The sequence below is a fragment of the Micropterus salmoides genome, unplaced genomic scaffold (genome assembly GCF_014851395.1).
Source record: "Micropterus salmoides isolate LMB-PRFRI ecotype aquatic unplaced genomic scaffold, ASM1485139v1 Ms_hic_scaffold_2, whole genome shotgun sequence".
NCBI lineage: Eukaryota > Metazoa > Chordata > Actinopteri > Centrarchiformes > Centrarchidae > Micropterus > Micropterus salmoides.
Window position 1 is genome coordinate 25,225,781 of NW_024041150.1, and position 24,296 is coordinate 25,250,076.

Consider the following 24,296-nt stretch of genomic DNA (forward strand, 5'->3'; position numbering starts at 1 on the left):
CAACTGTTGATCGTTTTTTTATTGAACACTGATGCAGTAGACTGGTCAAGTTGGACGTGAAATTCTCAAATGAGAAAATTGGGGGTATATTTGGGTCAAAGTTATTCAAGTTAAAAACTTGTGCAAAGAACCTTCAACTAGTTGTTTCCATAATGAGAAAGAGGTATGGAAGTCCCTTTTAAAAAAACATTCAGGGACAACAACAGTCACTGCACGATATCCAGTGCCCCCATGTCTCCGAGGCTCAGGAGCACCTGAACAGCATCTCCCTCAGAGTCTGAGAGCGTCCGTTCCTTCACCTCTGAAAAACCTCCAGAGACACTCGAGCTGCCGTCTGAGGAGGGTGAAGACGATGTCACGTATTCCTCACAAACTGGCAGGGCAACATCATCGGCACTCCTTCCCTCCACAAACCTTAAATCCCCGCAGCCTCGTTCTCCACGTTCCCTGTTTTGGTTATAACCAGCAGTTATGAAAAAAGTCTCAGATCCTTGTTGCTGGTGTGGCAGAGGTGCAGGAAGTGTTGCTGTTGAGTTATTGTGATTTTGGCCCCAGGTTTTGTCCTTCTCTATCAGGCTAAAGCGATTCAAGAGGGTTTTAGCTGCTTCAAGCTCCGTATCTGACCAACATCTTCCCTGCTGACCTTGCAAGCTGGCCTCCCTTGTGTGCTGCAGACCGCTACAGAAGGGCTTGTATGCTTCCATAGGTTGAGGGGGACTAAGGAACGGTATGGGGTTCAAGTCTACTCTGCAAAAGTCCATCTGCGGAGCAGTAAAGGTCTTTTCACTGTGTAAGGGCCCTTGGTGGTGCAGTTTCAGGAGGTTAGTAATGGCCTGGTCCTCCTCTGGGGAAAGCTGGAGGACGACCCGGCTTGGCTGCACCGGAGGGTGGAGGGTATTTATTTTCAAGGTGAGGCTGCCCAGATCCCTGGTGGGGTGTGGTCCAGATCGGAATGGGTCTGGACGCGTTGGTGGGGCTGGGCAGGAAGTCATAACTGGTGGCGGGGTGCTGAGCCGGAAGCTATCGAAGACCTGATGGAAAGAAATGAAGGTGGAAAGAAGTTTTAATACGGATGTTAATAATAAGAATTCAGTCTAATCATGAGATGAATCTGTGTGTGATTTAGGCTAATAAGGTGAATAAATTTAACCAACAGTTGCGCCTTGTGCAGCTTCACACACCTTTCATTTATAAATGACCAACATAAAGACATTTCAAGTTCAAACAACTCAGCATTTATGTCACAGGAATAACACTGATCATTATTTCTAAACAGACCTCAGTCATCTTTGGTGCTTTCTTACCATCCATGCTCGTCAATAAATGTGCTTTCCTTTTCTACACTGCTGTCCAAAATTACTGGTGCATTCACAAATTACAATCATTCACAGGTCTTTGATGGCTTTCCCTAAAAGGAAAAGGGTGTACCTATGTCTGATGCTGTGTCCCGACTGCCAAAACAAACTGCCTCCTCATTTGTCCATGGTCTCAATTTCCTTCCAACCTCCTGGTCAGAGTCTTAACTCTGTCTGACCGGGGACTGAGCCAATCTTATTAAATGTCCCGTCTGAGCCCTTCCATAAGCTCTACCCCCTACAACCACCACCACCCAAAGAGCACAGAGGATAGGCTGGAGCCCCTCATCACCTCAACGTGTGCTCAATACATTCTCACAATCTGGGGTAATTTTTGAATTGGGGAAATGCGTCACATACTTTACAATAATGGCTGTGTTCACTCTTTCACTGCACAGAGAGCGCTACATGCTACTGTACTACATGTTACATTTGATTACAGTGTGTTATCACCACTGTTTGTGCATTTAGTAGGCGTGACAGCTTTCTATCAGAACCAGAGGCAACTTTTTCAGCACTTTGACCTACAGTAGCTCGTCTGTTGACATGTATCAATGAGCCTTGGCCACCCATGACCCTGTCGCTGGTTCACCACTGTCCCTTCCTTGGACCACTTTTGATAGGTATGACCACTGCAGACCATTTTGGAGATGCTCTGACCCTGTCGTCACAATTTCCACAATTTGTCTCTTGTTAAAGTCGCTCAGATCTTTACACTTGCTCATTTTTCCTTTTCAACTATGAGGGCAAAATGTTCACTTGCTGCCTAATGTATCACACCCACTGACAAGTGCTATTGTTACATCATAATCAGTGTTACTCACTTCACTGTCAGTGGTCATAAAGTTATGGTTGATTGGTGTTGATCATCAAAATTTATCAGTGTTGCTGAATTAATGGTTAAGGGCTCACTTTGCCAGCAGATCTTTTAGATACGGCAGCTTCAAAATTACAAAGTTTGCCTCAAACAGCCTTGGCTGTGCTCCAGTCTTGACTCCCTTTGTATGTCATCTTGAATCAAATTTATCTGGTCTTGAGAATGAGGGACTCGTCTTTAAAGTGGTCTTGACTGGGGCCTAGAGTTAACTTTTATTAAAGTTTGGGTGGGAAGATCTATTATCTCCAAACCATTCAAGTTTATTAGTGTGTTTATTCTGTCACCCAGGGACTAAATCCCATGGTTGTATAAAGTATCTAACCATTTATTTATATTTACAGCACTGCACACACTCACCCTCAACTGCCTCACTATGTTGGGGATCCTCCTGCCACGGCCCATGGTGGGATCAGTGTAGAAAACCTCTGCTGGGGTGATGGGATGTACTGGGGGGCAGACTATGAGAGGTCAGAGAGGTCGCACAGCTGGGTGAAGCTTTGAAACAGATGTTGGTGAAATGGACTCACCTGTTTGGCTGCTGCAGCCCGCGCCGTGAGAGCGTGCAGCCATGTAGATAGGCAGGAAAGAGGGGTGGTGCAGGGTCCTGCTGCAGAGAGGAGGCAGGGTGGGCTGCCTGGATCTCTGTTTGAGGAGAAACACGGGGGATATGTAAGCTGCTAAAAATCACAAACACCGTGCTGCATTGTTTACAACCTTTGTCGTCAAAGTAAAATGTTGGGCTACAGAACGGAAGTGAAAGAAAACTCACGACACAATGTCCTTCATTGGAGCTCATGGTTGACTTTTCTGTTCAATAGCTCGGAGAGTCAAAAGTGGCATCTAGCGTTAGTTTACCTTACATGTTGGTGCCAAAAGAAAGTAAAAGTAAAAAATAAACATGTCTACAAAGCGCCCCCTGCTGTTTCAGTCAAGAGACCTCATTTCACTGAGCAGGCATTGAAGATTTTCGATTTAGGAGGAAGTAGGGAGGTCCTTCACTTCAGTAAAAGTACTGATATCACACTGTGAAAATACCTCAAGTTCTACAAAAAGCCCTGCACTGAAATATAAGTATGTATAATCAGGATATCAATAAATTATTACTCATGCTTTAATAGGATTTTACGGATGTAGGCTGGCTGAGGTGGACCTAATTTTTAACTATTTTGTATTGTATTTTTTCATTATGATTAATCTGCTGATTATTTTCTTGAATAATCAATTGGTTTGTAAAAATTTTGAAAATAGTGAAAAATGCTGTCACAATTTCCCAGAGCCCAGCCTGACACCTCACACTGCTTTGTTTTGGGGCAACCAACAGGAATACAATTATTAATAAATTAAAATAAAATAATAAAAATAATTTAAAGAAAAAGCAGCAAATCTTCACATTTGTGAAGTTGCAACCATGAACACTTTTGTTAAAAAATAAAATAAAATAAAGACATAATGATTATTATCATCAACATTTATTTTCTGGTCAGCTGTCCTTGTATATACTGTTGGGTAGTTTTTTTTTTTAGTATTTTATGACAGCAGCATATTGCTGGGGAAGCTGTGAAATAGTGAAGTAAAAGTATATTTCCCTCTGAAATATAGTGGAGTATAAAGTGGCATGAAAACAAAATCCTAGTACCATGTACCAGTACCAAAAATTTGTAAAGTACTTACATTCAACCACAGCCTGCATTTGAATCTCAAAATATAGTAGCACATTCCTAGTTTAAAGTTATTTTAGGTGTGTAAAGATTTTTCCCATCTCCAAAAATGCAATTGTCCTTCTTGAATGCTATAAAGTGAAGCAGATATGTTGTGACTGCATCGCCCTAACTATGATTAGGCCTTACTGTCCAGCGTACAGTGAGGGGAGTATTCAGAATATTATAGTGCAAGAAAAAAACAAAAACTCCACTACAGGACATTTTCTGCTTTCAAAGTTATTTTACTTTTTAATGTATCCAAACCAACCTGCCCATTCCATCAGGTTATATTATGCATAATCTTATTACTGATGCCTTAAATGTTGCAACTGGTTAAGGTTTAAGTTTTTAAATGTTAAACTTTAATTTGCATGTTAATAGTAATTATAACTGCCAGATAATGTAGTCAAGTAAAGAAAAAAAAAATGTAATGGAGTAGAAGTATAAAGAAGAAAAGGTGCAGTATACTAAAAGTGTATTTAGAAAGGGAGTACATTTACTCAATTACTGCCAGGGTAGTCAGTCAAGCCCTTGTAGTTGGATTATAGCTGTAATGCCTCCGACTTGCGATATTGATGTAGCAACAGTTCTATCATCATTTACCTTGAATGTACAGATCTTCAAAAAAAATTTAAAAAGTTGCTTTCACCCAAATCTAACAGCCCTTTAGACACTTTGTTGTCTCCACACAGTGTTTAACTTTGGGTGTGCACATTACCATCGGTCTGTATAGTGGGTGTTGGACAAGTCATGCAATTGACAAATACAGCACTTTATGAAAGAAACTTTATTAAATTCCATTTAAAATGATACTGCCTTTGGATTTGGGCAGCATTTCCTTTATTTTGCAAGAATCCTTCCGTTCCTGTGAAAAATGTCAAAAACAGTAAGTCAACTGACGAGCTCCCCGATTACATGTGAATATTACTCATTCTACTGATAACTTTTTTTTTTTATAAAAAAAAAAAAAAAAAAAAAAAAAAGGGGGGGGTCACATTCTTTTCCTCATTCCACAATTTCAGTCATTTAAGTTCTCACCCATCATCCTCATTCCACTGTTCTACTTGAAACCTAGAAACTTTGACATAGGGCTCAGGCAGGTGGACAGCAGGTCGGAATGAGACAGGTAGTGCGGTTGCAGCAGGTGCCGCAGTGGACTTGATGGTAGGACTCTGCAGAGCTACAGCGCAGAAAGAGCAAAAATGCGAACGAATATAATGAGCGTGAACTGGTCATCATCCACCAGGTGAACAAACCACTGTACCTGCTGCGGGCTGCTTAGTGTGGATGATGCTGCCGATGCCAGCTGTGTCAGACTCAAACTTGTACACTGAGAAGAGGCGATAGAGACTAGCCAGAGGATATGTGCACTGTATTGTAGTCCTGCAAGACAAGAGGATAACTTTGAGAAATAATGTACAGCATTGGATAGGTAGCCGAGGTATAGGCAAATAATGTAGTTGTAGACAGAAAGTGCATTTATCAACTCCTCATGCTAGCAACTGTAAGTGGAAGCTGGTGTATAAATACCACATCTGTAATACAACTCTTCATAGGAAGAGTTATAATTGCAGAAAATACTGTACATCAAACTTGAAGAAAAAAAAATCCCTTTACTTGCATTAGTGAGTTATAAACCATATTTTAAATGTTAATATATTTTATTTTAGGCTAAATATGGGTACTGGTGGGGTGAGGATACATACCTCTCAGCATGACCAGAAACGACCTTGTTCTTGCCGTAGAAAATCTCATTTTGATAAGTCACATTTTCCTTTCCAAGCTGAAGAAGGAGGTGCAAATTGTGACAAATTTATGACACAGATAAGTAAGGATCCAAGTGTTGTCAGTGTCAAGGATAGTTTTACATTAGTAAGCAGCAGTACCTTGACCAGGGATCCACAGCTGTTGATCGGAAAAGAGAAGAGAGCCCTGGTGTCATCTGCCTCTCTGGGTCCACAGTTTTTATCTATAAGGTTTGTTCTAGCAGGGATCCCACCTCTTGGGATGGCCAGAGACAAGTCAGCCACCACAGTCATCATCCCATCAGCCGAACACACTAGAGAAAGAATTTTAAACTCATCTGTGTGTAAAATCCCAAAACCACCCAATACAGCAAGTTCTTACTAATGAGTTCAGGAGCAGAGAAGAGGCAAGTCGTGAAAGCTGAACTCTGGAACTCGGATGCTTCACGATCCCACACAATGACCTCAAAAGTGCCAGAGAAGCCCTTCAAAGTAACGTCCTGTAGAAAATACATGCAGCTTAGTCACTGATGTCCTCGGTCCAGGCAACGCCTTAAGAGATGCTTCCAATAGGAGATTCCTCATCTCACCTTGTACTTGTAGCCATGAGTGAAGAGCGGCACATTGAGCAGCAGACTCCGGCTATCATTGCTCATGATGTAGCCGTGCTGGGCTGCCAGCTCCGACGTCAGCGGGTCAGAGCCGACACGGAGCTCCCACAGGTAGCCAAAAGGCCGGTGGTCCAGTTTGAAGCTGATCCCAGACTCGGAACAGGCGGCATCCAACGATGGAGGATCTGTCAAATACAAGACATTGGATACTCTGCTCACTGCTAATACAAACAGATACAATTTTCTACATGTTGAAGTGTAATGACTTACAGACATCTGTGAACAATGCCTCAATAGAGGCCAGGTGGTAATACAGTTCGTTTTCAGGCAGAACAGTCAGTGTGTAGTTGATGTCCAGCCTATAGTAAAGAACTGCATCTTCTCTGGAGTACTAGGAGACACAAAATACAGTTATGACAGACGCAAGGAGCAAAAGCCAGAAGCCAGCCTACTTCAGAAAGATCTTTACCTGCTGTATGACATCAGGGTCATCAAAAGGCACCTTCAGGGTGTAGCCATGAGTGTTGTTGGGATAAACAACATTTGTGATGGCGCGGCTGCTCTCATTTGTAAAGGGAACTGTATGTTCTTGTCCATTCAAATTAACAGCTGCCAACTCAACGTCTTCAGGGACGTCCCCGAGGTAGATCGTGAAGGTGCGCTCCTCAAGAACCGTTCCTGAAACAAGAAGCCATTCAGATTATGGTTGCAGCAACTTGGCCAATGTCTTGTCCTAAGACTTACGGTTTGCCGTGAAAACAGGGCGTGGCAGTAGGGGAGTGGCCAGTGTCCTGTGGAAGCGAAGTCTGGTCTCTACTTTATCCTCATCCACTGAGATTTGCTCCAAGTACAAATCAAAGACATAGAACTCGTAGAGGTTGCCAGACACAAAGCTCTGCAACGGATATACATTTTGTGAAGATACAATGGTCCCACTTTTTAAAATGGTACACTAATAAGACACACTTTGTACCAAGTCATACCAAAACTAGCAGTAACGTTCTTAAAAAAAAAACAAACAAACAAAAAAACCAAACGTATAACAAACAACAAATGTACTGCTGTTGGCTTGAGTCTGTTGCTTCGGAGACGCTGAACTGTTCTGTACCATTTACCGTTCATCAACCTTCATTACACCAGTAAAGCTTTAATATTATATAATATATGAATAGTAGTTTAGGGTTAAATATGAGACTCACTTGAGTTTACAGTATAGTAACATCTATTACAGCCTTTGCTGTCTAATTAGCCATTTGGTTTCTAGTGTGTGTATATAATAGTGTCTAACAAACCATTTTATGTGGTTTCCAGTTAAAGCATAATTTGGTGTTATATTATGCTGCACCATACTTATTGACCCACATGTTAGTGATCCATCCCTGTGCTTTGCTCACGACATCCAGTTTTAAACAGGAAATGTGGCAAGATGCTCTTCTTGTAACTTGAGACATCACATGCTACAATCTGCAAAACTCACATTGGCTTGTCTATATCATAAAAACAATCACAACATGTCAGAAACTGCAGTGCAAATTTCGAACTCCACATCAGAAGATTTTCTTCTGGAAAATGTCACATCTGGCATCAAGCATTCAGTGACGTTTACGAAAGCTTTGAAAGTCTTGCAGACTTGTTCAATTCTTAATTTGTAGACAATTTCCAAATTATTTTACACTGACTGATTATCTAGGCATGTTTGTCCAAATTGTGGACCACGAATGGGTCTGATGATAACTTCAAACTCAGTCTACCAAGACTAGTGAGCATCTACTTTGAAATACATCATTTAGGTCTGTAGCGTCTGACCTTCCTGTATCCCCCAGGAGCATTATAGGGAATGCTGGTCTGCAGTGTGGTGTTGTGCTTCTCCACAATGTAGCCTCTCTCCACTGCAACCCGCTGTTCCTCAAGTTCACCATTGAGTCCAATGTTGAGTTTTGTGCTGTGAAGACCTGGGTAAAGTGCATCAGGAGTCTCCCACACCATGTAGCCGCGGTCGTCATATGATCCCTCATCTGTAAAAAGATGAATATTGCAGCTTGAACTGTAAACCTTTTAGTTAAATGCTAACCACAGCAAAGTAGAGATTGTTGTACTGACCCACGGAGCAGCAGCCACCAGGTCGACTATGAGGACGACCCATCTTTGTCTGGAGAACAGAGTTGCATGGACCACCTCTACTGGAACACCATTCACCTGGAGAGACACTCAAAATGCAAACCTGCTTTGGACTTAACGCTTTAAAAACAGACATGGTCTGTTAGTGGTTTACCTTAGTGCTAAGTGAGCCAGGTTGTCCATATGGTGTACGAAATACCAGCCTTCCATCTGTGAAGTTGAACATGTAACCCTGCTTGTGAGCTTCAGAGAGTTTTACGGGCGGTAACTGCTCCTCCGCCCTCTGAAACATCACCTGCCAATCTGAAGTGGTGGAGCTATGTGCCTGGAAAGAGATATAAAGTCTTTTCTTTTTAAAAACTTGACCTCACTAAGTGAAAGATTCTTTCAGTGATGTGAGACGTACAAGTTTGAGAGCATTCCAGTCATCGGTCTTTGTCCCAGATGTGCAGGTGACTTCACTCCTCACAGACACCTGGAAAGAAATAATTAGTCAACATCTGAAACTCTTCCATTAGTAATAATCCAAGTATGTACCAAAGCTTACTTCCATGTAGTTGGTCTCACAGGTAACCTCTCTGGGAGACCAGGGGAGAACGGGAGAACAGGCCTTGTTCAAGGAATAGGTGACCAACTTTCCTTCATGTGTTGCAATCAGGTTGAAGTTGAATGTGAACACTTTGTCATCCTGAAAGAACCCATAAATGATGTGTTAAAAACATAGCAGGGTATCAGAACTGCAACTCTTAATCGATCTGAAGTGAAGCCACATGCAATGTCAAAGTTATATCACCATTATCAAAACCAGTTTTATATATGATTTGTACACACTTTGTTGCCAGTGTGACAGCTGAAGTAGGAGGCTCGGAGCCCCACGTGGTGTAGAGGGAGGACAGAGCCACTGTAGCCACACTTTGCTGCATACTGCTTAGTGATAGGATACACGCCTGTCTCATCTGAAAAAGAATTATGACATTGCAAATGCAGCTCAGTATTTACTCCAAACCTGTTCTTGGAGAGGAGCGTGTGAGTTGAAAATAGCTCAAAGTCAATAGAGTGTGGAGTTTCTAGAGACTACAATGGGTGATTTCATTCATTAAATGCTTGACTGAAGTTTCTACTCAGAATTACATTCCTCAGTAACAGGTTGGCCGAAAGACATTTACAGCACGATGAAGTTGTGCAGGACATACCAGCAGCCTCAAAGCGAGGATCCTCCCCAGTGAAGGAGAGATTAACTGTTATCATGAAGTAACGATCAAGACACTCCATGTGCAGAACTCCTGTATGCACATACAAGTTAAGGTCAATACATGGATATTGTATTGATTATTGTATTTGTCAATGAGCCAATACTTTTATTACCATCAGGAATACCACCACATTTTGCAGCTGACCACACAGACAGGAGTAAGACCACACTGTAAGACAAAGGCATGTGTCTCTTGCATGCAAATATGTCAGCACTGAACACAAACTTAATAGCCTCTAAAACAACTTACCCAAATACAATCCCAGTAGACATAACTACTGTTTTGTTGGTAAATATCTAAAGCTAGCCCAGCTCCTAGCAAACTACACTTACAAACCAACACACTAAAGTGAACCACTTGCTTAGTATGCTGTCTGCTACACTCTAACCTCATCAGCTGCAACTTATTCACAGGTGGCTTTGATTGCCAGTGAGCTAAAAATAATTGCATCTGGTTGGTTGGTGAAGAAACCGACTTACAAAAGCTGGTGTAGCAGACACCACCACATGGTGCCATTTTAACCAGACTATACCAAGTGTTAGCAGGTGTAGTTTGCTAGCAGCTAGGCTAGCTTTAGACACTGCTAACACATCAGTATCTTCAGTATGGCTTGGTATTGCCTTGGGTAAGGTGCTTTGAGGGTCATTCATGAGCTGTTAGTTGACATTGGTGTACTTATGTGTATATATTTTTGTCTTACAGTGTGACCTTGCTCCTGTCTGTGTGGGCAACTGGAAAATCTGAAAACATTCCTGATGGTAAGAATCAAAATATCTTCTTAAATACATGCCTGTATTCATTAGAACATATATTAAGATATGAACTTTTGTATGTACAGGAGTACTTCAAATGGAGTGCTGTGATCGTTACTTGATGATAGCTGTTGCTCTCCCCTTCACTGCGACTGACACTCATTTTGAGGCTGTTGGTAAGTTCCTTTCAAACAGGGGGCAGAAACAGTAGGACTTTTCTTTTACTTACAATCTTTTTTTATTACACTGAGGAATCACCAGGCTGATGAGCCATCTGAGCACAAATCTAGTCTACAAACTAGTCAGTCAGTTCTTAAGACCAACCTGTCCTGTTCAACTCCAGCTATATTTCAATCAGGAGAGACTTCATCCGGAGCAAATGAATAATTTATTGACATGTGCACAATGACTATGGAAAATGTGAATCGTCAATTTGACCCCATCTTGACCTCATGGTATTTTAAAGGGGATTGTAAAACTGTTATTTGGTATAGAAGTCCCACCTGATGGAGTCTAGCCAGTAGTGGTGGGATGAAGAGAATTCAGATACTATCAATGGACTTCTGGTGAACTCAGTCCTGGGGCTGGATATGATGAACTGGAGGCGTATGGGGTTGAAGAGGGTTGCAGAGATCTCACACTAAAATGACAGCTGACGGCAGCAGAAAGAAGAACTGATTCAAAGTTTGACAGCAACTAAATGGCTGGCTGATTTTGCCAAACTCTAACTGTTTAGTTAAGAGTTAACGCCCATAGTCAGCTGATTAGAGAAGCGGGAAGAGCGAGGGAGTATGTGAGTGAAGCATAAAGAGTCTTTCTGGTTTAACTTTAAAACTGAGCTTCATTTTAATACATCATTGACAAATTAAACTTAAGTATTTCAGTAAATAAGTGCAAGAACAGTGTTGGAACAAAACCAATGCACTTTGTCTTTCAGATGAGACAGGTGTGTACCCCATCACTAAGCAGTATGCAGCAAAGTGTGGCTACACCATCCGTGTTCTCCCTCTACTGGCCCGCATGCAGTTCCGAGCCGCTTACTTCAGCTGTCACGCAGAAAACGAAGTATGAACAAATGACGTATAAAACTGGTTTTCATAATTTGTCAACCTAAACTATGAGATTGGCTGTGGCTTCCCTTCAGGAGCAAAACTCTAGATCGCTCAGGAGTTGCAATAACTTTTTATGGGTTCTTTCAGGATGACAAAGTGTTCACATTCAACTTCAACCTGATTACCACACATCAAGCAAAGAAGCTCACCTATGCCTTGAACAAGACCTGCTCTCCTGCTCTCCCCTGGTCTCCCAGAGAGGTTACCTGTGAGACCAACTACATGGAAGTAAGCTTAATTTCATCCAACATGGAAGCAAGCTTAATTTCATAACTAACATTTCACAAATGCTTGCTAAACTTGATTTCTCTGTAGGTGTCTGTGAGGAGTGACGTGGCCTGTCAAACTGGGATAAAGAGACACGACTGGGATGCTGTTGCCAAAACTGTGTGTTTGACATCGCCTTCTGGAAAATGTGTGGAATTTGTCACCTGCAGCTAGAATACCATAGCATACAATCAGATAAGCATATACAGTACACAACCTGTGTGTGGGGTTTTGTCTTTCCAGGCCTATGCCTCGGCCACCTCAGATTGGCAGGTGATGTTCCAGAGGGTAGAGCAAGAGCTGGTGCCCATGAGCTTTGTTAAAGCTCACAAGCAGGGTTATGCGTTTGACTTGACAGATGGAAGGCTGGTATTTCGTACACCGTATGGACAACCTGACTCCCTCAGCACTGAGGTAAACTACTGATACAGACTGTAATGCATCTAGTCCATGGTATTTGAAATTCTTAAATCCTTTTTTAATCTTACGTTAAACCAATACCTTCAATGCCGACTTGTGAAGCATTAAGTCCAAAGCCGGTTTGCATTTTGAGTGTCTCTCCAGGTGAATGGTGTTCCAGTAGAGGTGGTCCGTGCAACTCTGTTCTCCAGACAAAGATGGATCATCCTCATAGTCGACCTGGTGGCTGCTTGCTCCATGGGTCAGTATGACAATTTCTACTTTGCTGTGGTTAGCATTTAACTAAAAGGTTTACAGTTCAAGCTGCAATATTCATCTTTTTACAGATGAGGGATCATATGACGACCGCGGCTACATGGTGTGGGAGACTCCTGATGCACTGTACCCAGGTCTTCACAGCACAAAACTCAACATTGGACTCAATGGTGAACTTGAGGAACAGCGGGTTGCAGTGGAGAGAGGCTACATTTTGAAGAAGCGCAACACCACACTGCAGATCAGCATCCCCTATAATGCAAAAGGAGGATACAGGAAGGTCAGAAGGCACTGATGTAACAAGTTGGAAATGACCGTTTTGAATCAATCTGCAGCATTTAAGCTCAAATCAGGAGTATAATTCTTCATGACGCGGTCACAAAATGTGGATGTGACATCTGATCTAGCACACTTATTTAATATTGCTAGTCAAACTATTAAATTAATACAGTCAAAATTGTATTTTCAGAGCTTTGTGTCTGGCAACCTTTACGAGTTTTACATCTTTGATTTGTACTTGGAGCAAATCTCAGTGGATGAGGATCACGTAGAGACCAGACTTCGCTTTCAAGGGACACTGGCCACTCCTGTGCTGCCACACCCTGTTTTCACTGCAAACCGTAAGTATTAGGACAAGACATTGGCCAAGTTGCTGCAACCATAATCTGAATGGCTTCTCGTTTCAGGAACGGTTCTTGAGGAGCGCACCTTCACGATCTACCTCGGCGACGTCCCTGAAGACGTTGAGTTGGCAGCTGTTAATTTGAATGGACAAGAACATACAGTTCCCTTTACAAATGAGAGCAGCCGCGCCATCACAAATGTTGTTTATCCCAACAACACTCATGGCTACACCCTGAAGGTGCCTTTTGATGACCCTGATGTCATACAGCAGGTAAAGATCTTTCTGAAGTAGGCTGGCTTCTGGCTTTTGCTCCTTGCGTCTGTCATAACTGTATTTTGTGTCTCCTAGTACTCCAGAGAAGATGCAGTTCTTTACTATAGGCTGGACATCAACTACACACTGACTGTTCTGCCTGAAAACGAACTGTATTACCACCTGGCCTCTATTGAGGCATTGTTCACAGATGTCTGTAAGTCATTACACTTCAACATGTAGAAAATGGTCTCTGTTTGTATTAGCAGTGAGCAGAGTATCCAATGTCTTGTATTTGACAGATCCTCCATCGTTGGATGCCGCCTGTTCCGAGTCTGGGATCAGCTTCAAACTGGACCACCGGCCTTTTGGCTACCTGTGGGAGCTCCGTGTCGGCTCTGACCCGCTGACGTCAGAGCTGGCAGCCCAGCACGGCTACATCATGAGCAATGATAGCCAGAGTCTGCTGCTCAATGTGCCGCTCTTCACTCATGGCTACAAGTACAAGGTGAGATGAGGAATCTCCTATTGGAAGCATCTCTTAAGGCGTTGCCTGGACCGAGGACATCAGTGACTAAGCTGCATGTATTTTCTACAGGACGTTACTTTGAAGGGCTTCTCTGGCACTTTTGAGGTCATTGTGTGGGATCGTGAAGCATCCGAGGTCCAGAGTTCAGCTGTCACGACTTGCCTCTTCTCTGCTCCTGAACTCATTAGTAAGAACATCCTTACCGTAAGAGCTGGTGGGTCTTAGTTGACACGTGCACTAAAACAAATCTCTGTGTAGTGTGTTCGACTGATGGGAGGATGACCGTGGTGGCTGACTTGTCTCTGGCCGTCCCAAGCGGAGGAGTTCCTGCCAGAACCAACCTCCTAGATAAACACTGTGGCCCCAGAGAGGCAGATGACACCAGGGCTCTCTTCTCTTTTCCGGTCAACAGCTGTGGATCCATAGTCAAGGTAGTACCACTGTTCTTCTCTTCAGTACTGCAAAGGGTCACTTCATGTACTTTAATTACGGTTACAGCTGTGTTTGTGTGTAATTTTTATTTCTCCAGCTTGGCATGGAAACTGTGACCTATGAAAACCAAATTTTCTTCAGCAAGACGTTGCATGCTGTGAAACATCAAGCAGACTTGGGCAATGAGATTGACAGGTATATCTTCAACCCCACGTCCATTAGGTTATGTAGCCTTACTCTAGTCATGCTGCAGACTATTTCATTGTTTTGTCTTGCAGGGTGAGGGTGCAGTGTACATATGCGCTGGACGGACTGAGCCGCACAGTATACAGGTTTCAATCTGAAGAAGCTGGAGTAGGTCACATTGTGCACTCCAGTGGAGGTAGGTGGGCAAACTAGATAAACCACATCACTCAATATATCATGTTTGACAATCCGTTTGGTCTTCTATTCTAGGTCTACGGAGTCCCGTCATCCAGCTTTCTACTGTGCCTCAAAAGCCAGTGCCCATTTCCAGAAAACGAGTCTCAATAAGACGTGGTTACCGCCCACCTGCTAAGCACATCAGAGTATCCAGCTTTCTAAAGAATCGTTACAAGAAAGGTCGGTACTTAAAACCCTGGTCAAACTTGACAGTAAGAAGTCTGTTCCTAAATATAATTTCTCTTCACAGGAGCTAGAGGATCCAAGCCAAAGGGAATATCTCCATATCATAAAGGACATTTGTGTATTAAGTGTAAATCTCAATAAAATGGTGTCTTAAAAATATGGAGACTGTAATTGGGAAATTGATCCTACACCACTGTACATTTATAAAAAATGAAAGTTCAGCTGATAATGACCAATTTGCTTATTGCCGGACAGAAGCAATAGCTGGATTGTTACCCCACACTAACTTCTAATGTTACATTATCCAAACTTATAGATCAATACACCAGACATCTCTTTGCAAATGCACAAATTCCAATTAATTCCCCAGCCACTAAGAGTTGACCATAATTCAAATGTTTGGCGGAAGCGTCCAGAGACGGGGACTCGAGTCCGGCTTAATGCACACACAGTGACTTGAGACTCGTCCTCAAAAGACTTCAGACTTGACTCTAACTCGAGGTGCGGGACTCGTGAACAATGTTTGTTTTTAGGAAATGTCTCATGAGTTCGCTGTTATCGATTGTTTGCCATTATGGCAATTTTGAAGGTCTTTGGATGCTATATATATATATATATTTTTTTTTTTTGGCAGGGCATAGGTTAAAACACTTTACTAGTCACAAGTGCCATTTGAAAATAGCTTGGTCTGCTTCCATTAGACACCCTGCTTAAAATTACACTAATTAGAGGTTGGTGAACTGAAAGATTGGTCAAAGAGCCCCACACACATCTGGCACAGGATGATGATCAGGAGGAAGAACCTTCATCTCACTCCCCTTTGTTCACACCAACTATCGCCTGCTACTGATCTATGTGCACAGTTTTCTGAATAAAGATCTTTTGCTTTTACCTCACTGTCTGTGGTGTTCTGTGTCAGCTCACTACAAGAAATAACTTTGACAACGAGGGGGTGGCCCCCTTCCTAGCAGAAGGGTTCCTTGCGGTCCCCGGACGAGTAAGACTATCAGAGCTTCTCCAGATCACAACCTGTTTCAGCAACCTGTAGTGAGGAGGACTTCACTATTGGAGGATGGGAGCGTCCCTCCAGTGAAAGTCCTGCATATCCAGGACATCGAACCCATTGGCCAGCAGTAGGTCCTGGGGTGGAGGAGTATACAGGCCCTTTGCACTGTGATTTTCCTTGCAGGCCACAGTCCAGTGTTCTGGCTGATGTGGAGTCAAACTAACGAGCCTTCAGTTTACCCTCATCGACAAGCGGCCTTGGCTCCGCTGGACCGTGGCAGGGAGTAGAAATGGCAGTTTCTTTTGCCTTTGCTCCCATGAGGAGTCATGGGCCTTTAGGCTGAGCTGATCCTCAGGCTCTGAAGCTCATATGATGATAGAGCTGAACCATGGAAGGGTGGAGTCATTGTTTTGTTTTGTGCCAGCAGCCATAACATGCTGCTGCTTCTGCTGAATGACTGAAGCTAAGCAGAGGACGGCATCTGCTAAAGCACAGTATCCCCCGAGGTCATGACTCACTGTGGCACTTGTCGCAAAGAGTAGGGGGTTCCTGGGTGTCATCAAAATTTGTCAAAATTCCCAGCCTGCCTTTCTCTGTCTGGACATCTAATCATCCCCCAGTGTAATTGGCTCAATGTTTCCCTCCCTCTCCACCTCAAGCTGATGTGTGGTGAGTGTTCTGGCTCAAAATGACAGTGTATGAAACCAATGACCAAAATAGTCATTCTTTCATTGTGTTACTGTATTTCCCTGAATGCTGGGGACCCCCTCAAGGACTCCTGGGGGTCCTGGATCCCACTTTGAAAACCACTGCCACAGAATGACCATAGAATTGTTGCTTAAAATTGGACAAAAATGAGAAATTTAAGAGAGCTATGGGTGGACACTTACAATTTCAATTGCCGGAAAGGACTTCAAAGGAATTGCCCTTCTTGGGAAGAAGAATAGTACAATAAAACTTAAATAGCCCGGGCTTTTATTTACTTCAATCACTGAACTCCCCCTGCCTATATTTGGGACAAACATCCAATATGGGACAGGCTTTTAATTCTTTTCACACAAAACTTTTGCTCAGTAAAAGATGGGAAATCTAGGCTTCTATCAAATTGTAATTTTAATCAGCATTAATATTACATGTATGAAAATACATGTAATAATGCTGATTTACAGTGCAGTGCTGTTCAAGGACAGCTGGTCATAGTGTGTCAAACCCAGGATCATATGCGGCCAAGCCGGGCACAGTTAAGTGTAATGAGATTGTGGAGAGCCTAATCAAATATGGCAACATAACTATGTTCCACTTTCAGACTTCTCAGTCCAGAGAAAGTAAAACCAGTGCTACCATGTTTATTTGCTAACATTCCCCATAATTTACATAAGTGAGTTGAAATTACATAGTACTTGTGCACCGTTTATGGCAATGATTAATGCAGCCATTAAATATGGTGTGTTATGCAGAAGGAGTAATTCTTATTAGGGGTGGGGGGGGGAAATTGTTACAGTATAGTATCGTGATATTTTCCATGGCAATACTGTATTGCTAAATGGATGCCAAGTATCGATATTATAGAAATTGCAGGTGGGACTTAACTTTTTGGTACTAGAATAATAAAGTCTATTGCTTTTTTAGTCCACTAGAAAGCTTAACAGGACCATATAGAGTACTGAAAGTGATAACCGAAATGTATCTTTTTAGATAAACAGATGTTGACAAAGTTTGACTTTAGGGACCTAATTGGAAGTTGGAAAAAAGGTTATAAATTGCAATATTTAAAATTGAATTGCAACATAAATATTGTGATAATATTGTATCATGGGGCCTCTGGTGATTCCCACCCCTAATTCTTATACCTACGCAACTCAATATTTAGATATTGTGACACTATAAGTCAAAGCAATTGTCACTATTCCAAACTTATTTGGGTACAGTTGGGGGCTGAGCCGTTTCTGGCTGAGATGTACAGGCAGCCCTACACAGAAACAGACATCAGTAGCAGGCTGTACTATGCTTTCAATGTACTCCCTGTTGAACAGCAAGGGGCCACAATACATAAGATACTGATGTACTTAGTTGGCAAAGTTTCCACTAAAAAGGTTTCACGGTTCAGTTTCAAAATACACTGCTCAAAAAAAATAAAGGGAACACTTAAACACAATGTAACTCCAAGTCAATCACACTCCTGTGAAACCAAACTGTCCATCAATTTCACATGCTGTTGTGCAAATGGAATAGACAACAGGTGGAAATTATAGGCAATTAGCAAGACACCCCCAATAAAGGAGTGGTTCTGCAGGTGGTGACCACAGACCACTTCTCAGTTCCTATGCTTCGGTCACTTTTGAATGCTGGTAGTGCTGTTCACTCTAGTGGTAGCATGAGACGGAGTCTACAACCCACACAAGTGGCTCAGGTAGTGCAGCTCATCCATGATGGCACATCAGTGCGAGCTGTGGCAAGAAGGTTTGCTGTGTCCGTCAGAGCATGGAGGCGCTACCAGGAGACGTGGAGGAGGCTGTTCGAGGGCAACAAACCAGCAGCAGAATCGCTACCTCCACTTTTGTGCAAGGAGGAGTGCTGCCCGAGCCCTGCAAAATGACCTCCAGCAGGCCACAAATGTGCATGTGTCTGCTCAAACGGTCAGAAACAGACTCCATGAGGGTGGTATGAGGGCCCGACGTCCACAGGTGGGGGTTGTTATTACAGCCCAGCATCGTGCAAGATGTTTGGCATTTGCCAGAGAACACCAAGATTGGCAAATTTGCCACTGGCACCCTGTGCTCTTCACAGATGAGAGCAGGTTCACACTGAGCACATGTGACAGAGTCTGGAGTCGCCGTGGAGAACGTTCTGCTGCTACGTTCTCTATGGGTTGATAAATTTGATTTCCATTGATCATGTGATTTTTTTGGTCAGCACATTCAACTATGTAAAGAGTGTATTACATGAGATTTCATTCAGAGCTAGGGTGTTATTTTAGTGTTCCCTTTATTTTTGAGCACTGTAGAAAGAATTGTTAGCTCAACTAGGAGTCTGGAAACCAAGAGGTGCTGTGCCTTTCTATATACAGAGCTCCTTGGAAGTTGGAAACTCACTCCTGTACAGTTAACCTGCAGTGCAGGTTAGATGACCGCTCAACCTTGTCATTTTCATGTAGTGTTCGTCTTAATGACAAGTCAAGTATTTAAGACAAATTTATTAAGCTTTATTTAAAAATTACACAATTACAAGCCAAACTGTTGATTCACTTTTTCCTGATGATCATCTAGTGCCTGTAAAGAGAATTTAAGATTGTCAAAAAAAAAAAAACCAACACCCTCTTAGTAACACCTTACCAAATTTGAAATAGCAGCCAACCTTTCTTTGAGAGACGGTTTAGATATCTGGGTACTTTGATGTAATGAGCAGGGGGGCGGTAACCGGGTCTTATTGAGACTCGTCTTCTGGTTGTAGGCACTGGTGTTTGAGGCTCAGCAGATGGGTAGATGAGGGGACTCTGAACTACAAGACCAAATGGTTTGTCAAATAGGGCTGTACAATATGATACATAGTTTGAAAAAAAAAAAAACATTTAGGGGTAATCTATCGAGTCTCCAACTTAACCATGTTGCACCCCCCAAAAAAAGAATCACACAGGTAATATATCCCAATGTACATGACCTCTAGTGGGATTTGAGTCATATTGCACAGCCCTGTTGTCAGACATGAGTGATGTCGTTGGCCCACATACCTCCTCTGGAGTGTGCAGAATGCACAATGCGACCAACACCATCTTTGTTTGACTCAAATCTGTACACTGAGAAGAGGAGATATAGTGTGTCCAGCGCATATGTACACTGCACAGTCACCCTGCAAGAAGAGATGGTAAAAAATTTAAAAGTCTGCAGTATGACTAGAGTAAGGCTACATAACCTATGGACGTGGGGTTGAAGATATACCTGTCAATCTCATTGCCCAAGTCTGCTTGATGTTTCACAGCATGCAACGTCTTGCTGAAGAAAATTTGGTTTTCATAGGTCACAGTTTCCATGCCAAGCTGGAGAAATAAAAATTACACACAAACACAGCTGTAACCGTAATTAAAGTACATGAAGTGACCCTTTGCAGTACTGAAGAGAAGAACAGTGGTACTACCTTGACTATGGATCCACAGCTGTTGACCGGAAAAGAGAAGAGAGCCCTGGTGTCATCTGCCTCTCTGGGGCCACAGTGTTTATCTAGGAGGTTGGTTCTGGCAGGAACTCCTCCGCTTGGGACGGCCAGAGACAAGTCAGCCACCACGGTCATCCTCCCATCAGTCGAACACACTACACAGAGATTTGTTTTAGTGCACGTGTCAACTAAGACCCACCAGCTCTTACGGTAAGGATGTTCTTACTAATGAGTTCAGGAGCAGAGAAGAGGCAAGTCGTGACAGCTGAACTCTGGACCTCGGATGCTTCACGATCCCACACAATGACCTCAAAAGTGCCAGAGAAGCCCTTCAAAGTAACGTCCTGTAGAAAATACATGCAGCTTAGTCACTGATGTCCTCGGTCCAGGCAACGCCTTAAGAGATGCTTCCAATAGGAGATTCCTCATCTCACCTTGTACTTGTAGCCATGAGTGAAGAGCGGCACATTGAGCAGCAGACTCTGGCTATCATTGCTCATGATGTAGCCGTGCTGGGCTGCCAGCTCTGACGTCAGCGGGTCAGAGCCGACACGGAGCTCCCACAGGTAGCCAAAAGGCCGGTGGTCCAGTTTGAAGCTGATCCCAGACTCGGAACAGGCGGCATCCAACGATGGAGGATCTGTCAAATACAAGACATTGGATACTCTGCTCACTGCTAATACAAACAGATACAATTTTCTACATGTTGAAGTGTAATGACTTACAGACATCTGTGAACAATGCCTCAATAGAGGCCAGGTGGTAATACAGTTCGTTTTCAGGCAGAACAGTCAGTGTGTAGTTGATGTCCAGCCTATAGTAAAGAACTGCATCTTCTCTGGAGTACTAGGAGACACAAAATACAGTTATGACAGACGCAAGGAGCAAAAGCCAGCCTACTTCAGAAAGATCTTTACCTGCTGTATGACATCAGGGTCATCAAAAGGCACCTTCAGGGTGTAGCCATGAGTGTTGTTGGGATAAACAACATTTGTGATGGCGCGGCTGCTCTCATTTGTAAAGGGAACTGTATGTTCTTGTCCATTCAAATTAACAGCTGCCAACTCAACGTCTTCAGGGACGTCGCCGAGGTAGATCGTGAAGGTGCGCTCCTCAAGAACCGTTCCTGAAACGAGAAGCCATTCAGATTATGGTTGCAGCAACTTGGCCAATGTCTTGTCCTAATACTTACGGTTTGCCGTGAAAACAGGGCGTGGCAGTAGGGGAGTGGCCAGTGTCCTGTGGAAGCGAAGTCTGGTCTCTACTTGATCCTCATCCACTGAGATTTGCTCCAAGTAGAAATCAAAGACATAGAACTCGTAGAGGTTGCCAGACACAAAGCTCTGCAATGATATTTTGTGGACACTGTCAGGTTTAAAATGCCTCAAATACCCAATTTCCTGCTTTATTAAAAAACAAATCCAGAAAATCTCAAGCATCTCTTCTGTTAATTAGTTGAATGTGCAATAAATGAGCTCATTTTGGCTGTTAAGACTACATATTAGTGTCAATTGTGCCTTCTGACCTTCCTGTATCCCCCAGGAGCATTATAGGGGATGCTGATCTGCAGTGTGGTGTTGTGCTTCTCCACAATGTAGCCCCGCTCCACTGCAACCCGCTGTTCCTCAAGTTCACCATTGAGTCCAATGTTGACCTGCGTCATGTGTAGACCAGACCCCAACGGATGCATCACCTCAGGAGTCTCCCACACCATGTAGCCGCGGTCGTCATATGATCCCTCATCTGTAAAAAGATGAGTATTGCAGCTTGAACTGTAAACTTTTAAGTCCAATGCTAATGACAGATCATTGTACTGACCCATGGAACAAGCAGCCACCAGGTCGACTATGAGGATGATCCATCTTTGTCTGGAGAACAGAGTTGCACGGACCACCTCTACTGGAACACCGTTCACCTGGAGAGACACTCTAAAAACTAACCATGCTTTTACACCAGGGAATAAGGTTGAGATAATGTATAAGATGAAACCTTACTGGTCTTGCAAAGTTTACCTCAGTGCTGAGCGAGTCTGGTTGTCCATACGGTGTACGAAATACCAGCCTTCCATCTGTCAAGTGGATCACATAACCCTGCTTATGAGCTTTAGAGGGATTAATAGGCATCAACTTCTCCCCATCTCCGTGCAAGGTCACCTGCCAGTCTGAAGCATTTGAGGCATAGGTCTAGGAGAGAATCACACCATTTTATTCTATTGCAGCAAAATTCATGAAAGTGACAACTTCGGTAGTATTACACATTGAAGTTGAAACATACCGTTTGTGGAGCAGCTTGCCAGTTAGCTTCCTTTGTCTCAGATGGACAGGTGACTTCACGCCTCACAGACACCTAGAGACACATTACGATTGGAATACATTTGAAATGATTCCTTAAATTTAACATTTTCAAGTATGTACCAAAGCTTACTTCCATGTAGTTGGTCTCACAGGTAACCTCTCTGGGAGACCAGGGGAGAACGGGAGAACAGGCCTTGTTCAAGGCATAGGTGACCAACTTTCCTTCATGGGTTGCAATCAGGTTGAAGTTGAATGTGAACACTTTGTCATCCTGAAAGAACAAGTAGAAATTATGGGATGCCAAACCTAGCCTGTATAGTATTAGTGTGAGTCCTTTGTACACACTTTGTTGCCAGTGTGACAGCTGAAGTAAGAGGCTTGGAGCTCCACGTGGCCCTGTAGCGGGAGAACACTGATACTGTAGCCACACACTGCTGCATACTGCTTAGTGATGGGGTACACACCTGTCCCATCTGGAAGACAGTTATTAGACCCAACATCTCACTTAATCTGTTAAATTCATTTTTTTTAAAAAGTGTCACACTTCATTGATTAGATCCTTGATTTGAGGGGAGCCAATTTTTTGATGAAGCTGGGAATTACTTACCAACGGCATTAAAGCGAGGTTCATTCCCAGTGAATGAGAGATTAACAGCAATCATCAAGAAACGGTCACAACACTCCATATCGAGAACTCCTGCATGAACATACATGTGTCAAAATGGTTTACAGTTGTAGGCCTATAAGCAAACATTTCAAGCCTTACCCTCGGGAATGTCATCACATTTTGCAGTTGACCACACGAAGAGGAGCAAGGTCACACTGTAAGATAAAAAGCAGAAATAAGTCTCATGCAAGAGAACTGCATCAATGTCACCTAACAGCTTGTAAGTTACCCTCAAGAACCTTACCCAAGGCAAACCCTAAAAGCCATAGATGCTGATGTGCTGGCAGTGTCTAAAGCTAGTCTAGCTACTAGCAAACTACACCTGCTAACCAACACAAGCTAATGCACGCCACTTGGTATATTCTAGTTAAAATGGCAACATGTGGGGGATCTCCTGCATCCGCTTTTAAGTCAGTTTCTTAACCAACCAACCAGAGTCCCTTATGCATTACAACCACATGCGTAGCTCATTAGCAATCAAGCTGTCTTCAATCTGTGGACCTTTCACAGCAAACATTTGACTTCACAGGTGCAGCAAATGACATTAAGATGGCTGTTTTCCATTCTTCTTCCCACTCCTTTTCGAAAAAGTCTTTGGCTGTAACTATTGTTAATTAATTATTAATTTATTAATTTATTATTGTCTTATTCTAAATCACTTTGATTTGTTTTCTTGATTTCATTTTCTTGTCGGATGTTCTTTTTACATATATTCGAAATAAACACAATTTAAAAACCCAGCATGTTTAATACCAGAGCCCTTGAACTAGGACATCAGACAAGGCCAGTGTCTCGAATTATTAATTTATCAAATCACAGAATGGTAGTGATGGGCAAAGAGGGGCTTTGTGAAACATTGAAGCAATTGTGCCAGAGTTGTGTCGAGGCTTCAAAACAAGTCGGCACCCATCTCCACGGTGATACTGGTCTCTTTTGATATCAACACATCTTGATAGTGGTTTCATCAGTGAAACAAAGACTGACAAACGTTCACAAATTCTAAACGTCTTATCAATACATGACCAATAGGATTTTGGAGAAATCACCATACACCAAACAAACAAGCTTTCAGATTGTCAGACAGCAAACTGGGATTGCAATGAACTGTGTTTTTGAATAAAACAAATCTGTTGTGTTGTTTTATAATTAAAAAATATAAATTAAGGAACAATTTCTCACATTTGTTAAATGTCAAGATTTTTATTCAAAAATATTATCCATTCTGTTATTTTGGGGCTGAGTCGATTTTATTTAATTTTTTTTAATTA

The 24,296-nt window shown here is 42.7% G+C and overlaps 3 protein-coding genes across 5 annotated transcripts; 1 reads left to right on the top strand and 2 right to left on the bottom strand.

The window, feature by feature from the left end:
* Positions 1-4: 4 nt before the first annotated feature.
* Positions 5-3,161, bottom strand: LOC119912979. 2 transcript variants are annotated; one of them, XM_038732278.1, is made up of 4 exons: positions 3,002-3,161; positions 2,760-2,874; positions 2,590-2,678; positions 5-1,031 (listed from the first exon to the last, which is right to left on the bottom strand). In XM_038732278.1, the coding sequence occupies exons 1-4, from the start codon at positions 3,026-3,028 to the stop codon at positions 207-209; spliced, it is 1,056 nt and encodes a 351-aa protein (XP_038588206.1). In that variant the 5' UTR covers positions 3,029-3,161; the 3' UTR covers positions 5-206. The 2 variants fall into 2 exon arrangements, with proteins under 2 accessions (XP_038588206.1, XP_038588205.1); XM_038732277.1 differs by having other exon boundaries at positions 2,590-2,690.
* Positions 3,162-4,700: 1,539 nt separating this feature from the next.
* LOC119912373 lies at positions 4,701-23,403 on the bottom strand. Of its 2 annotated transcripts, XM_038731539.1 has the most exons (20): positions 23,273-23,403; positions 23,128-23,183; positions 22,969-23,058; positions 22,707-22,834; positions 22,492-22,632; positions 22,342-22,413; positions 22,080-22,250; positions 21,886-21,982; positions 21,716-21,810; positions 8,095-8,217; positions 7,033-7,183; positions 6,758-6,966; positions 6,559-6,679; positions 6,268-6,473; positions 6,060-6,177; positions 5,819-5,991; positions 5,639-5,715; positions 5,197-5,315; positions 4,971-5,112; positions 4,701-4,797 (listed from the first exon to the last, which is right to left on the bottom strand). In XM_038731539.1, exons 1-20 carry the CDS (start codon positions 23,293-23,295, stop codon positions 4,773-4,775), a joined length of 2,337 nt encoding a protein of 778 aa, XP_038587467.1. In that variant the 5' UTR covers positions 23,296-23,403; the 3' UTR covers positions 4,701-4,772. The 2 variants fall into 2 exon arrangements, with proteins under 2 accessions (XP_038587467.1, XP_038587466.1); XM_038731538.1 differs by lacking the exons at positions 4,701-4,797; positions 4,971-5,112; positions 5,197-5,315; ... (6 more) ...; positions 7,033-7,183; positions 8,095-8,217 and adding exons at positions 19,097-19,187; positions 19,273-19,416; positions 19,646-19,764; ... (5 more) ...; positions 20,985-21,193; positions 21,260-21,410 and having other exon boundaries at positions 21,593-21,810; positions 23,273-23,392.
* LOC119912372 lies at positions 10,213-15,071 on the top strand. Its single transcript, XM_038731537.1, has 19 exons — positions 10,213-10,284; positions 10,362-10,417; positions 10,498-10,587; positions 11,349-11,476; positions 11,611-11,751; positions 11,839-11,910; positions 12,034-12,204; positions 12,355-12,451; positions 12,537-12,745; positions 12,935-13,085; positions 13,152-13,360; positions 13,439-13,559; positions 13,645-13,850; positions 13,941-14,058; positions 14,130-14,302; positions 14,401-14,498; positions 14,582-14,685; positions 14,760-14,906; positions 14,977-15,071. The coding sequence occupies exons 1-19, from the start codon at positions 10,265-10,267 to the stop codon at positions 15,051-15,053; spliced, it is 2,388 nt and encodes a 795-aa protein (XP_038587465.1). The 5' UTR covers positions 10,213-10,264; the 3' UTR covers positions 15,054-15,071.
* Positions 23,404-24,296: the final 893 nt, after the last annotated feature.